This window comes from Pseudopipra pipra, chromosome 3 (assembly GCF_036250125.1).
Source record: "Pseudopipra pipra isolate bDixPip1 chromosome 3, bDixPip1.hap1, whole genome shotgun sequence".
Taxonomy (NCBI): domain Eukaryota; kingdom Metazoa; phylum Chordata; class Aves; order Passeriformes; family Pipridae; genus Pseudopipra; species Pseudopipra pipra.
The window spans coordinates 75,200,569-75,216,458 of record NC_087551.1 but is presented as its reverse complement, the minus strand read 5'-3'; the positions used below and the strand labels follow the sequence as shown (position 1 = coordinate 75,216,458).

The window sequence follows — 15,890 nt, the reverse complement described above, 5'->3', positions numbered from 1 at the left end:
CACAGAGGGAGAAGGATGGGCCCTGGTTTCCTCTTCACAAGAACACAGAAGCGATGACTGAGTTGGTGAGATGCAGTGAAGCCTGAAGGTATTTGTTTCAGCATAACAGTGTCTCCAGAGAGCAAGTACACTTGGACAGCCACTTCCAAGCACCATAAAAGGAAGATTAGGTGGTCAGAAACTGAAACAAGAGATTCTAAGGAGGCAGATTTGTCACCACAGGAGCATCCAGGAGTCAGCCGAGCATGCTGGCAATACTATGCAGCCACCACCTGTGTATCCATCAGGGCAAGCACAGAAGATGTGTTTACAGAAGAATGATTCAGGACACAACTGGGAACTTCCCTGCAGCTGACAGCAATTGATCATCAACAAGGATTCTGCAATTGCAGAAGAGAGGGGCACAAACAACAGAATTATATGCATTTCCCTGATGTATAAATATGGCAAGACAGGATGGGACATCTCATGTCTCTCTCCTAGGAATAATACATAACTAAAATCAACAACAGTTGCCACATGGGCAACCCCTTGAAGAAAGACATCAGGGTCTTTTTTGCAGCTTCTTCCAGCAGATCTCTTCAGAGTCTCTTTCAGTTTTCCCCAGGAAAGAAAATAGGAATATTTATGATTGGAATTTTCACTGCTTGATCCTCTCCTAGTGAGATGGCAGACTGCATGAACAGGAGGGTGCACATCATCGTGTGCAGGAGCAGCCAGCTCTGCTGGAGACTTGTCAGAACAACCAGGAGGAGGCTGAATGGCAGAAGCAAACTGAAGGCAAATAAGGGACAAGCCCAACTTCAGTCCTCCACAAAGATGTTTTGCTGAATGCAAAGTGGATGATTTATTTCTGCTTCCTCAAATATGGCTGCTAAGAGATGAAGTACCAAGTAGGGAGCACTACCCGTTTTAGAAGCATGGTATATCTGCCGTAGATGATGTAATCGCGTTGCTGAAAGCTCAAGGCCTGATTCACTTGGCTTGAATGTTAAACGGGCTGACTATAACCTGCTTGGGATGGGGAGGTTAAAGAAGGGAAAGATCAGCACTTTAAATTACAAACATCATTCTGTCATTTAGAGCTCTGGATAAACAAAAACTAATGACATTTTTTAATACATATGGAACAAAATGCTGACTAAACCAGGTCAGGAGGGGGGCATCTAAAGGGTCTGACATCTCCAGTGTCAGTCAATCACTCATATCTATTTCATTTCATTCACATGTCAAAGAGAAAAAATATTTACTTGCCTAACAAAGCTTCGTTTGCTTATGTTTGTCGTGGTCTGATGACATGAGCTACCCTCAGCCCCAGTACAGAAGCAAATAGGCTTAGATTACAGTTAAAAATGGCACTTCTGTTTGACGGAGATTACACACAGAGCGAGAATGAAAAACCAGCTAAACTGGGACTTTGTTGGGCCTTCCCTTATTCGGGGCATTGTTATACCAGATCAAAATCAGGGTGATTGACGCCTAAGTTGTCATTTTAACCCCAGCACAGAAGTTTGGGGATGCGCAATTAATAATTGACCCTGGTGCCTCCCAGCAGCGTGGAATCAGATAAGGGGCACAGTGTGAGGCTGCTGCTTGGGCAGGGCTGCCTCAAACTCGTTTCTCTAATTTTTTTTTTTACTTTGAAGCATCCTTTGATAGTGAATCTGGATGGAAACAGGAAAGTTTAATAATATTGGTAAGCAGAAATGCTGCAGGATGACTTGTTCTGCTTCAACATTTTTTTCCTCATTGAGTGGCATGGAGCGTATGGAGAGGCTGCCCTGGGAGCAGGTCCTCGCAGGCTGCAGGGAAGTACTCACCCCAAAATAAATGACCTGTGTCTCCTTTGAGTCATTCCTGCCATGTTTTGGCATCTGTGAAATTTAATCATCAATGTTTGTAATCAGGGCTGTACAAATTATGATTTTATAACCATAACCTCAATATTTTTTATTTATTATTTCCTTACTCGCCCGTTTCTTTTCCCTCTTCCCATCTTCTCAGCCATCAAAAGCCAGTAGAATACAAGATGTCTGTAGAGCTGAGAAACTGTTTAATTTAGATGATGAATGAACCTCTTCCTGACTTACAATTTGATGAGACAAGTATGCATTTAGATTTGTGTAAGTAAAAGAATCTACTAATGTTTACTCCTCATGCTAAAAAGAAAAGTCAAATGTCAGCAGCAAATCCAGAAGTTTCTCACCCTATTAGCATGGGAAACACTCAATTTTAAGCTAAACTGATAGAAGCTATTCTGAAGCCTACAAGATGCCGCCAAGCTTCAGAGACTGGTTTAGACTGGTAAAAGTTTATCACAAAATCTAGCTGGCCTCTTTGCCAGCAGCAGCTACTTCGAGACAGCCTGAACCATCACAGCAATAAAGCAAGCTGCTTCATACAGACTTTGTGAACAGGAACTTGCCTGCTGCAGTCACTTGATCTCTGTTGTCAGGTATTGTTGTGTTAAATAAGATGGAGAGAGACATCCTCCTGTGGATCTCATCCCCCTTCTTCCCCATGAAGTTTTACAATTACTCTAGGTAGAATTTTAAAGCTTCATGTAATAACCATTAGGTCTGCATGTGTAAAATAATTGCTCGTCTTCTTTTATCCTCCTATTCAAAGCTTCTGGTTTACCCCATTTCTTGCTCTTTTTCCCTCACCAGTCATGGCTGTTTGCCAGCATATATCACATACACGGTCCTTTCTTACATTGCCTGATGCTATTTGGCTCAGGTGATGCATGTTTCCAAAGCTTTCTGAAATTTATGTATGGATTAAAAAATATATATTATAATAATAGACAAGGCAAATCATTACGAAGCACTTGATTTTTATGCATCTTGTTAGCCAGCTCCCAAACCACAGGGAGATTACTTTACAATCATACCATTCATTCTTATTTGTCATATTTTTAGGCTTATTGTAAAAGTACTAATATTTTCATGGCTTTCAATAAAAAACTGAAGACTTCTTTAACAACTTTTCTAAGGGATTTGATTTCGTGAACCACTTCAGCAAGCAGGCTTTAAAAGATTGCTATTCACTCTGATGCCCCAAGTGAGTTCCAAATGTAACCATGGCTATATAAATGGTGTATCAGACAGAGATGCTTTTTTCTCCTCTTGGGTTAAGGTTTGCTTTTGGCCTCACAGCAGAAAGCAAATAACAATAGTTACAGCAGCTAGAAATTCTTCATATCATCCTTAGACTTTTACAATCCTTTGTTATTCTGCAGGATTTTGGTAGCTGGTTATGAGTTATAATGAAATCCCAACTAACATTTTTTAAGACACAGAGATAAAAATAATTGTAATATTTTGAATTATTTTATGGGAATAGCAGGGCTGGCACTGGCTTTCAGAAAATAGCCAGGAGAATATTTACTATTCAGATAGCACTAAGCCTGGGAAGGCAGAGAAGCTACAGTCCCACCTTTAAAATGTGTGACAGTATTTTACAGTTGAAATATTACAGGAAAGTTCTCTGGAGCTGCGAGAGGAAAAGCATGGGCTGTTCACAACTTGCACAACAACTCTGGAGAGAGGAGGCACAAACTTCACCCCCTGCTTTATCAAAACATGCACACATTTGGGAACCACCTGCTTTCACACTGATGCTTTCTTCATCAGCAAACCTTAGCATTTTCCCCTTCTGAATCATTGTTTGACAGTGAATCACTGATGATCTTCAGTAGCGGGACCAAAAATAGGGCTGGGCACAGAAAAAGGCTGGGGTAGAGGGAACCTTTCTATGTTCAGTCCTAGGTCTCCCAAGCAACCGTGAGCACACTGCTCCACCTCCAAGTACTTCAGATCCTCCTGGGAGCAATCACCTTTCCCTGCTCCATGGGCTATTTCTGCGATGCTGAACTCACAGTGCCGAGAAGCCACGCTGACAAGAGCCACATTAGCATGCAGTGAAGTTTGCACCCTGAGTAATTATGGTTTTCTTTGTCACAGTGAATCACTGCATGCGAAATTATGGCAGTTTCTTTATGCGTAGATGTAGTTGATAAATCAAAGCTGCTTATTAGATAATAACTGTGTTTCAGGTGGCTCTCAAACAAATGCTGCCTTCAAAACAATGGCAAAGCATGGCCCAACCTCAAAGCCTTCATGCCTGGGCACAGAAAATTCAGCTTTTTTCACTACTGTCTGTAAGGTCATCACACCCTCAGCTGCTACGGATTCTACTGTGAAGGACAGTAAAACTTCTTCTGCCTGGTGATAGCCCATGCCTCCTGTCTTCAAATGTTATTATTTCTGTATCACATTTGTCCTTTAAATAATTTCCTCCCTGTTTTCTCAAATAAGGCTTTATTTTACACCCTCAACTTCCACTCTAGAGTAATCAGCACTGCTCTAAGACCCTCTAACCCACACAAAGTGCATCTGCTAAGAATCTCTTTGATGCCTATTGCTTGCATGTTTTTGCTTCCTTCTTTGAGCCCACCCCTGGCTTTTCCTATATCAAATTCCAGTTTCTTGCACTTAGTTTCAAGGCTCTTGACAACTCTATCTTTCTAGTCTTATCTGTTACTGCATCTGTAAACTTGTTAGCATTTTTGAAGCACCCAGAAACCATCGTAATGACAGAGAAGCTTGTGATGAAATTAATCATTCTGTTTCCATTGTAGGACTTGAATCCTGTGCAGTAAATAAGGCTTAGGGGGGTCACACTTCAAATGAAATCCCCACCAGCTCATCATTAATTCACCAGTCTCTACCCCCTGCACCAGATGAGGTAGAGGTCTTAAGGAAAAAAAATACTAAGAGAGAAAGAAATCTGCACTCAATAGTTATTCAAAAAGAGCTGGCATTAAAACTATATAAGCAATGGAACTCTGGTCTAACCTTGGAGTACTCCATGTTACAGCCTGAAGGTTCCTTGATCAACTTCCCCTGCCTGAAATGGTATGTCTGTTCTCAGACAAAGTATCAAAATAGAGGTGATGGCTAGGCTTTCAGGTAAAGACACGGCCATTTGCGTGTGGGATTCAGCCTGGGATCATGAGGTGTTAATTCTGATGTCTGACTGTAGGGTACACTCCTGAGCCATACATTCATCTTCCACAGTTGCACATGGAGATCTGGGCCATGCAGTCAGTGCAGTGGGGCAGTTCAGCTCAGCTGACAGCAGACACCTGCTCTGCTGAGAAGCCCTGAGGTTGCACGTACCACTCGGAGCAGATCTTCATGCATTGCAACAACAGAGACACCTGGAGAAGCCTAGCAAATTCTTAATATAAAATCAAATGTACGTGGCCAAATCCACAGCTAAACACTGAAGCAAGAGACTATCTTTCTCTTCTCTCTCTTGCTGCACCACTTTTTTGCTTGAATTGCAAACCTCGGAGTAGGTAGTCTGAGCCATTGAAGAACATTGTATGCAAGGACTCACATGCTGGCTGGATTATTTGGGCCCTGTCACAATATAAACATTGAATAATATTAGTTACAACACCAACACCAAAACCATCACTTTCTTTCATTTTCCCTTTAAAGTGGTTTTCCAAGGTAGGACTCACTTGCCTGAAAGCAGCTGTTTAGCCACCATTTTAGATGCTGTAAGATAGCCTGTCTGGCCCCAGCTGCTGCTCCTGCTCTTAGGTCTCACCTGGATCCTACCAGCCAGCTCTACACAGATAACCTAAGTCTCCCAGGAGATACTGGGCACCTACCTTGTGCAATTGAATCCCAGCCTCACAATGGACACCAGCGGGGGTGAAAAGCTGGCAGAGACTTCCAATCAGCTGCTATGAGCAATTTAACTGGAAAATGAGCAATATTAGAACCATAGAATGGTTTGGGTTTGAATGAACCTTTACAGGTCATCTAGTCCAATCCCATTGCAATGAGCAGGGACATTGCCATGCAGGATATGGCCAATACCTAAACAGCTTTTCAGGGAACTTATTTGTGCAGTTCCCTTAGGGATGCTGTGCTGGGATGCTCCTGGACCACACACCTACATCTCCTCAAATGGAAAAGACAGGAACTTACTCTCACCTTTTTGACAGCACTCTCTGCAATAAAGATCAGGCTTACCACCAGTTACTGTGATCAACCAAACTCCCATTGCAAAGCTGCAGTAAGCAGCTCCATGTGCCCACACGTCCCAGACCTACCATGCAACATCCAGAATATTTCTCACATGCCCTAATTTTAAGTTTTTGGGACTGGGGGATAAACAGAGTTTGTGAGTATTTCACCAAGGCAGAAGTTCACCGGAAGAGACAGAGAGAGACCTGATCTTGACAAGATCCTCAACTTTGGCTGCCAGTTCTTCCAAGCGTGCTATATTTAATGTTTCAAGTCCTGTATTTCAACCCAGGTGTTTATTTAATACATTGAAATGTCTAGCATTTGTAGACAAAAAGCCTATCAACAACCTTGCCAGCCATAAAACTTCAAGGCACTGAAAAAAGCTAAACATCTATTCAGAATGGTAAAGGTTTGGGAGGTTTGGGCCTGACTTTGTCCTTTTTTTTTTTTTTTTAAGTTTAGGTAGGTGAAGTGCACCTGCAACACTGACACCATCAGCTTACAAAGTTGGATTTGATGTCAAGCCTCTGCAGGATCTGAAAGCACCTGTGTGCAGTCTTGCACCTTTATCACCTGAATGCTATTGTCTCGTATTTCTTCCAGCAAGGTCACGTGCCCCATCACACAGCCCCTATGCTGCATTCAGGGCAGCATGCTAAGCCTGGCTAAGGACTTGCACTTGCTGAAAATTTTCAAAAATAACATTGTACAATGAAACTAGCCATCACAAGTGCTCTTAGCTAAGACCTTAAAGATTATGCACTCCTGACAGTTACCTTCTCAGGATTACTTTTTTTCCCATTGGTAACAGTAGTCACAAAACAGAGAGAGGGGAGCAGGGACCCCTCCTCACACCCCAGTTTATGTGCAGTCCTCCCTCTTGCGCTAGCCCCTGAAATCCTTCTTTTAGTGTCAGTGGGAGAGGGGATCAGTGATAGAATGACTCCATCCAAGCAATGCTGGTGGCTAAATTATTTGCCTGGGGAGATGAGGGTTTAACTCACTGGCCATTAAAGTTTCGTGCACTCCCCACTCTGAAGAGAGCACCTCTCAGCTGTTCACAGCTCTACAAAAAGCACAGACACAGAATAAGGACATGAACCAGAAAGGTATTTTAGATCCATTAGTTATAATTTACACACCAATGACATACAGCATAAAGACAAAATATACAGATTTTCATATATATGTACATGGATCAACACAGTGCACAATTTAAAGTTATGTTACAATTAAGTGTACAATTTTAAATATGGCTTTATAAAGTAGTAATATAATAGTGCTAAAATAACATATGTCTCATGTAAGTTTATAGATAAACAACATAATGCAGCTACAGCATTAGAGTCCACATTTAAAAATGTGTTGCTTCATTTTGTTAGTTAAACCTTGTACACTGCAGCTAGCTGGATATATCCCTCACCCTATACCCATCTACATATACTTTATTCTTGCTGGATTGCACACCCCTTTCTTTGGGACTTGCCTTCTTCAAGTATCCTGAAAAATAAAAACCTGTACATCTGAGGAAAGGTAAAAGCTAAGGAATGAGAGAAGAACACATACAGTGATAGTGCCCAGTGAAAACATCAACACAGCCAGTGCAGCTTAAAAAAGCACTTATTGTTTAGGGAGCTTATAAGAGAACAACAATCACATCTTGTTTGCCTTACTGTCCCCAGTAAAGCAAATTTTTACTTGAGTATAATTAGACTGGAATAAGAGAAGTGGTAAATTCTGGGTCACTTGGAAGCTTAGTTGGAAACTCTGGCACTGCTGAAGCAAATGATACTTTTGTCAATTGCTTCAAACTGGGGCAGGATTTTATTTGTTCTGCAAAAGCTGAATGCCTTTTGGAAGCACATGTTTCAGCTTTAGCTTGTTGAGCTGAATGTAAAAAACATTACATGAAATACCACAATCCTTTTTATGCTCAAGTCTGACCAAATGCCCGTAATGATCTCCTCTGGTCTTGAAAAACCTGGGAGTAAACCTGGGTGCAACCAAGATGTGGTACTAAGAGTTTATCACTGTAGTGACACACAGTGTTTTCACTGACTGGGATTCCTGTGCTGTACAAAGACATACCATTTCATCTTCCCAATTTCTCATGGAGCTGTAGAAACCTCTGCTGAGAAATATTTCACATTAGGGTACTTCCATAGGGAAGGAATGCAAAAGAAGCCCTCCCTGATGGCCGTCAAAGAGGATTGCCCAAAACCACCGGTATGGAGCTGATTTATGTTGCAACACTTTTCTCCACCAAGGCAGAGCTGTAAAGACTGGGGTCACTGGTCTGAAAATTAGATCTACCCTCCCACCAGCAACCCGTGCGGTGCAGAGGAACACCACTCCACAGTGGTGAATACACTCCACCAGCTGAATACGATGGCCTGCGTTCACCAGTAGGCTCAAAGCTGTGCTCACTGCAATGCTCTGGAAAGGGATCAAACCCAAACAGACCCTTGTCCTTGCCGTTCATCACCAGGACACAGCACGAGCATGGGATGACAGCACACTGATGCCTCATCAGAGGTACAGCTACCAAAATGAGCTCCTGCACTGTTCACCAGGCACTAATGAACACCCGAGGCACAGCACAGCACACACAAACACCCGTAGCACTGGTCAACTGCTGAAAGCCTCCTCATTCAGTACCTCTGATGCTCTTGGTCCATGAGATTAAACAACATGACCTGGGTGCTCCTCTGGACCACAGCTGCTGACATGCATGGGCATGACTCACATCTATGCTACGTGTATCCATTTCCATATGCCACTTACTGGGCCATCCAACATAATTCTGCATTTAGAGAGCATAATTTGCTTTATTCCTATCACATGTCCAAGTCACACTTTTGCGGTATTTGGGGGGGGGGGGGGGGGGGGGTAGGCCAAACTTGTCAGAAAACAGATTCATATTTTTATTCAAACATCTAAGGACAAGACCCACTTGAATTCATCCCCTGCCACAGAAATTTCACTTGGTGAGTTGCCCTGCATAAATCTGCACATAACACACTTTTCCAGCAGGCAATATTTTGTAAGGCTTAGCATCTGACAGATACAGCCCTTTCAAGGAAAATAGTATGAAACTGTCATGATTACTTGAGCAGACATCACTGACAAAAGCAAATTTGTGCCTGAACTGTTGCTGCAGAAATATTTCAGGCAGTATTTTTTCAAAGAGAATATAGATCTGGAGGGACATTGCCAAGGTTTTAAAGATCAAAATGTGTTACTTGCAGTGCTATAATTGGATGGAAACAGTCCTCCAGATCTGAAACATCAGGTTCAGTTTGGTTTTTAAATCAAACACCACATTTGCAGAATTTCTGTAGGACCTATATATCCCAGCTCCTGTTTCCCCCACTCAGTAACAGTGAGCTCTGCTGACAGAGCCAATGAGTCCAACAGGGGTAAACAAATCCCTTCTGACACGACAGAGTGTCACACAGTCAAACACTGCAATTCATGTAAAAAAAAAAAAAAAAAACCACCAGGCTGCTTCGAATCTAACTCCAGTGGGAACATAGGGCTTGCTTTAAACTCCCATTTGCCAAATGAGGAGTAGACCAATTACTCATTCTCTTAAAGCAGCACTATGGAAACAAAGGCAGTACCCAGCTGTCGGTGGTATTTAAGGCAAAGTAACCAGGAGCAATGGCACCGTCTCCTCATCAGGATATGGGGTCATGCTCCAGCTCATAAACAGAGCAGGGGTCCCCCCTGGCCACTGGAACAGTGGCATTATCCAGGCCGCAGGTGCAGCCCAAATCTTCCTGCAGCAACCCACCACTTGACACTTTCCCCACAGCCCACTCTGCCCCCTCCAACAACCATCCAAGGGCTCCCCTGCCCTATTCTGAGAGGGGCTGGAGAGTGTAGAGGAGCCCCCCAACAGCTTTCCTTCTGCCATGTACCACCATCTATCCCAAACTGGCCTGGGGCTGTGGCTGGGACCAGGTTTGGTGCTGGCAGCTGTGATGCTCTCAGAGACCTCATGGGCATCTGACTCTTTTGTCAAGGGTCCCTGGACGTTTCCTAACATCACCCCACAGTGAGTGTTTGGCTGTGGCAGTGGAAGCCCCACTCATGGAAAAACCTTATGAGGTGCATATCACCTCAGACATAACATCGTGGCATCCTTCACCCTCCAGCTCCAGACAAAAGCAGCCATCCCAGCTCACCCACCAGGAGGCTGGCAATCCAGAGCTGCCCCAGGTTTGATGGCTGCAGAGACACCTGATGACCCTCACCCCCATCAGCAGCACAACCAGGACTTCCAGCATCCCTACAATGAACTTGCTTGCAATTTTGATCAGTGAGAGAGAAAAAAAAGAAAAAGAAGGAAAAAAAAAAAAAAGGAAATAAAGATAGTGTCTAACTAATTTTAGTTCTGTACAGCCCCTCAGCACTAACATTAAAAATAGATATGATGGAATGGAAAAAACCCCACAAACTAAAAAGACACTGCAGGACCAAAAAAATGTTGCTCTTTTAGCAAAATTTGGAAAGTCAAAAAAAAATGTTCCCTTTTTAAGAAAACACATCTCTTTTTTTCCCCATGCAAACCAAAACGAATGAACACTTTTTCATAGCTGTTAAAAAAGTTTGGCTTTTTAAACTTCTTGTTTGTTTGTTTTCCCACAATACTTAACCAAGACCAGCTTTCAAAAGAAAAAGCGTGGATCAAAACCTTTTAAAGAGGTCTAACAGTCAATATTTGTTTCTAAAGGGACAAATAAACCCAAGGATTTCCTACCCAACCTTGACAAAATACACCTATAAATTCTTAAAAAGATGCCGTTTCCTAATTTCACATCTAATTTGAACATGGTCAAAATCAAAAAGGCAAACTTTATTGAGTAACTGTAATGAGGAAAAGGCCAACTAACTTCTCCCAACTAACCTCTCCTCTAAAGTAAGCTGAGCAGTCCCTCAGAAAGGGGAAGGCATGTGATGAGCTGCAAAATACATTCACCTTACTGATTAATCCTGAAAAACTCAGCTGACAGCAGAAAGCCGCTTACCCTTCTGCAACCCCTTCTGATCCTTCCTCAGCCCCTCTCAGGGCATGCCCATTACCTGGCTGGTCAGGATCAGGATGAGGTTCAGCCTCTGCTGAGGCACACCAGTCATGTGAAACAAAAGCAAAGAATGCCAGGTGAGAACATAATCACAGCCCTGTCAAACACCTCCATCTCTGCCACGGCATCAGCTCTACCTGCCCTTGCAGCAGCTCCGAGTGCTGGCAGACAAACCAGGCCGTGGCATGACACCGGCTGTGCATCGCATTGGCGTCTCCTGTCTCTGCACCTGTCTCTGCCTGCGGCCACACAAAATCCAGATTTGGTCACATGCACATGGGAGGGTAAAATGACATTGCTGACTTCTGGTTAATCTGTGTTTCAAGGGCCACTGCCACGGACAGATCTGTCAGCCCACCAAAATTATAAAGGTGATACTGAACCGAGGCTGGTCTGCTGAATTCAGGCTGGTCTTTCAATAACTGGGACTCATCAGCTGCACACCTCAAAATGCTGAAAAAAACCAAGAAAGCACAGCCTTCAAACATGCATGAGAACACCTCCATCAGAATTTCCACCACATTAATGTCTTCAAAGAGGAGCTTTTTGATGTATATGCCTTTTATTCAGAATATCAATACCTTGATTTTTGCAAATAAAATCTGTCCTGATTTGGCCATGGAGTTACACAGGCATTTCAGGACATCACTACTTTCAAGTACAAGACTTATCTTCATGTGCCCTATTCTCGTGCTTAGTTTCCTGAGAAAGGTCCCAAGTAACTGGATGATACCTTCTTCCTTCTTGGTTTTGGTTCACTTTGCAAATGATACTTGCCCACATTGACCGGAACACAGCTCCAAGGATATGCCTGGGGAACTGAAGAAACAGGTGCAAATTCACACCAAACTCGTCAGCTCTTGCAGCAGTGGCTCCCATACATGAACAGACCTGGAAGCTCACTGCAGACACGTGTACCCCTGATTTCAGAGCATCAGAGCAATGGCTAGCTCTGTGTTTCCCCAGAGCAAGCACTTTCCTCTGCAGGAGGCACTCCAGGATCCAAGACAGTGAGCTATTCATTGAAAGTTGAAGTTATTTCAAGCTCCAGACTATTAGGACTACTAACAATTAACATCCTAAAGTAGTTGTCTACCCTGTCTGCTCCCAAAACATATAACACAACCAACACATTATAAAAATTTTGCTGAGGGATCCTGATTCATCTAACTGTAAATCACTGAGAAAGTCGTAATTAAAATATTTTTAAACAAGCCACCAACAAAGTCTGCACTCAGATATCTGATTTTATATGCATGTTTACAAATATGAGAGCTGTCTTAATGTTCTATATGCTCTATCTCTACTTAAAACCAACTAGTCATGGCCAAGCAACATTGATGTACACGCTTAACTTCAAGTCATGAGTAAGTCCAATGGATTTTTCTCATTTCTAACCTGCATTTAGGGAGACAAGAACATGAAGCATATCAGAACCTGTGCAATCACTCCAAGTTCCAGATTCACAGATGTGCTAGTGAAGGTCACTTAAAACCAATTCCAGCCATGTTTTCAGTTCCTGAATATTCCCGCCGATGGTGGTGCTGACAGAACTGTCCTATCTCAACTGCCTCCCGTGCATCAACTTTAGGGATTGGGCCCTGTAAGTCAGCACAGAGCTCAGTACCCACTGAAGCACCTTCCCAGACAGCTCTAAAGCATTTCATTGCCTGGGCCAAAGTCTTACAACTATATGGTATCCCACGCCTACTAATATTCCAAATTGCTTTGCAGCCTTCATGGGTTTGCTATGTCTGTTGGTAAAGAGCACAAAGCACCCACTGCTGAGACACACCAGGCTTTTAGCAACAAATCCCAGTTCTTTAGCCTTGCCTAGCAATAGCAGAGAGTAGTCAGGGGCAGGGAGTGAAAACATAATAATAATTCACAAACACAGAAGAAATTTGGCCAACACACTTTCCAGATGAGTGTTTGGGAGATTATACATTAACACTGACATTTCCCTCCTGAATAAAAACATTCTGTAGTAATGATTGCAAACTTCTGCAAAGAACAAGAAACATTGATCAGCTCCTTTCTGTAGGACTGTGTTTTTCTCCAGCTTTCCTTGACTGTCTGAAAAAGAACTGGGAGCAGTTCTTACCTGCAGACACTGTAATATATGCACCCAAAGTATGAGCAGCTAACAAATAAAATTCCCTTGAAACTTTGCCAAATCATAGAATTTTTTAGGTTGGAAAAGACCTTTGAGATCATCGAGTCCAACTGTTAACCCAGCAGTCCCAAGTCCACCACCAAACAATGCCCTCAAGTGCCACATCTAAGTGGCTTTTAAATACCTCCAGTGATGGTGACTCAATCACTTTCCTCAGTAGTCTGTTCCAATGCCTGACAGCCCTTTCAGTGATGAAGTTTTTCTCAATATCCAACCTAAACTTCTGTGGTGCAACTTGAGACCATTTCCTCTCATCCCATTGCTTGTTACTTGAGAGAAGAGACCAACCTCTGCTTCACCACAGCCTACTTTCAGGTAGTTCTAGGGAGAAATAAGGTCTCTTCCTGAGCCTCCTTTTCTCCAGGCTAAACACCCCAGCTCCCTCAGCCATTCCTCACAAGACTTGTGTTCCAGCTCCTTCACCAGCTTCATTGCCTTTCTCTGGACACGCTCCAGTACCTCAGTGTCCTTCTTGTGGTGAGAGGCCCAGAACTAAACACAAGATTCGAGGTGCACCCTCACCAGTGCTGAGTACAGGGGAACAATCACTGCCCTGGTCCTGTTGGTCACACCATTGCTGATACAAGCCAGGATGCTGTTACATCTGATCCACCAGGGCACACCACTGGCTCATACTGAGGTGCAGTCAACCAGCACCTCCAGGGCCTTTTCATTAAAGCATCAATCATTTTCTTCCATGGAAGAAAGCTGTGCCAGTCATACCTCTTCCATTTATGTCCTCAACCCACTCCTGTAAAGATAAGATATTAACACAAACCAGCAGTGACAAATGCTCCACTTCCCAGAAGTCTGTCCCACTTGGATGGGGGATCTGTTTTTGAGCACGAACAAAAATGTAGATGGAAAGGTCCTGTTGTCCTCTAGAGCTCTAGTTTGCCCATGTGTGTTTTAAATAAGTGTTTACCTTGGTTCCACCTGCACAGTAAGACAAAATGAAATACAGTTGAAATAGTCCAAGTAGCACATGACAGCTGAGTCAAGCACAATGGTCTCTTCCAAAGTGGTATAAACCTATTCCTGACCTGAAGGAGAAAACAAATCAGACTGACCCCAAGAAACAGCTTATCTGCACAATGGGAGACACTTGTACACATCACTTGCATTGTTCCTGATCTCTGTACTCATCCATGTCCACATCTGAATCAAAGAGGGAGTGTCCAGTGTAATCGGTATCAGGCGTTTGGGAAATACTATTCCCTTCCTCATCAAATGTTTCTGTCCTTGAATAAAAACTGAAGTCCTGCAAAGGGGAGTAAGTCTTGCTTGCTTCGCTGCTTTCCTCGGATTCATACAGAGTGTTATCATCATCGTGGTGCCATTCTGGCCAAAATTTCCTCCTTATTCTTTCACAATACATAGCAAGGTTAATCAGTTCACCTGCAACACAGTGCAACAGATTTCAATAAATAGATCCAGTCAATAATGCTCGAACTCACCTGTTAAACACATAAGCATTGTTTGGAAAGAAATTGTGCAGGGTCTTTCCAAAGAGTTTTCAAAATTCCAAGATCCCATCAATCCTCTTAGCAGCTCTGTTTGTAACTTTCATCTAGCTTAAAACTCATATTATTAACCCATACACAACAAGAAAGGTTACGGGGGAATAAACACATATGTATGTTCATGCAAATAGAAAAATAAATCTCTCAAATTCAACACCTAAAGAAATCAATCAAGACAAGACACTAACATTGTAAAGTTTTCATAGGAAAATTTTTTGCTTAATTGCAGACACCTAGTTCCTAACGACAGAATTTGATCCTATATATGCACGATACACTTATTAAATGCAGTGAATTTAGATTTTCCACCACCAGATGGCAGCGCTGTCTGCAACATAAATTCACATTTTTAAGTTTTCATATGGTCACTGGTTCACTCCTAGTGTTCCCAGCCTTAGTACCTTACACCTTATGTTTATACATACATGTATGCTTACAGAATAAATTATTAAAAAATTCAAAGAAGAAACAAATAATAGCATGTTAAAAGGGGCTGTATGTGAAACCTGTACTCATGGTAGCATGAGTAGGTGGATGGGTACAAAGAATCAACCTTGGGTATACCTGCTTGGGTATTTCCATCTGTTACTTTCTATTTATTTTCATTAGAGACAAACTAATTCAACAAACACAGTATTCCTTCTAGAAAGCCGTGAGCCCTTCAGAATTTCATCTGTGACTCTCCAGACACCAAGGGGAAGAACTGCATAGCCAATACTTATTTCCCCATCTCAAGTGCTCATTATTTGAGGAAAAGAGTAAGTCTATGCCTCCTAACTGTCGATTTAGCAGAGATCTCCTGTACAGAGTAGATTTACAGGTCAGATTCTTTCCTTCTACACCTATTTCATATCCTTTTCCTCCTTAGCTCTTCCCATTTTTCACACTGAGTGGTTTTATTCTGAAAAGGCATGTAAAGATACTTTAACATCTACACCACTCCACAAGAAAAAAAAAACCCTCTGTGGTAGGGAGGAGTATGCTGGTTTCCAGCTCATGCCAAAACACAGTGACTCCAAAGTCAGGTTGGATTTTTATCTTGTCCAGCATC

At 42.6% G+C, this 15,890-nt stretch overlaps 1 protein-coding gene across 1 annotated transcript in view; it reads right to left on the bottom strand.

The window, feature by feature from the left end:
- Positions 1 to 7,160: 7,160 nt before the first annotated feature.
- Positions 7,161 to 15,890, bottom strand: part of FAXC (failed axon connections homolog, metaxin like GST domain containing) — a 28,703-nt gene continuing 19,973 nt past the window's right edge. Inside the window, exon 6 of the mRNA XM_064649902.1 lies at positions 7,161 to 14,714. Coding sequence (XP_064505972.1) covers positions 14,431 to 14,714 — 284 coding nt within the window. The 3' untranslated portion in view covers positions 7,161 to 14,430. The remainder of the gene's footprint in view (positions 14,715 to 15,890) is intronic.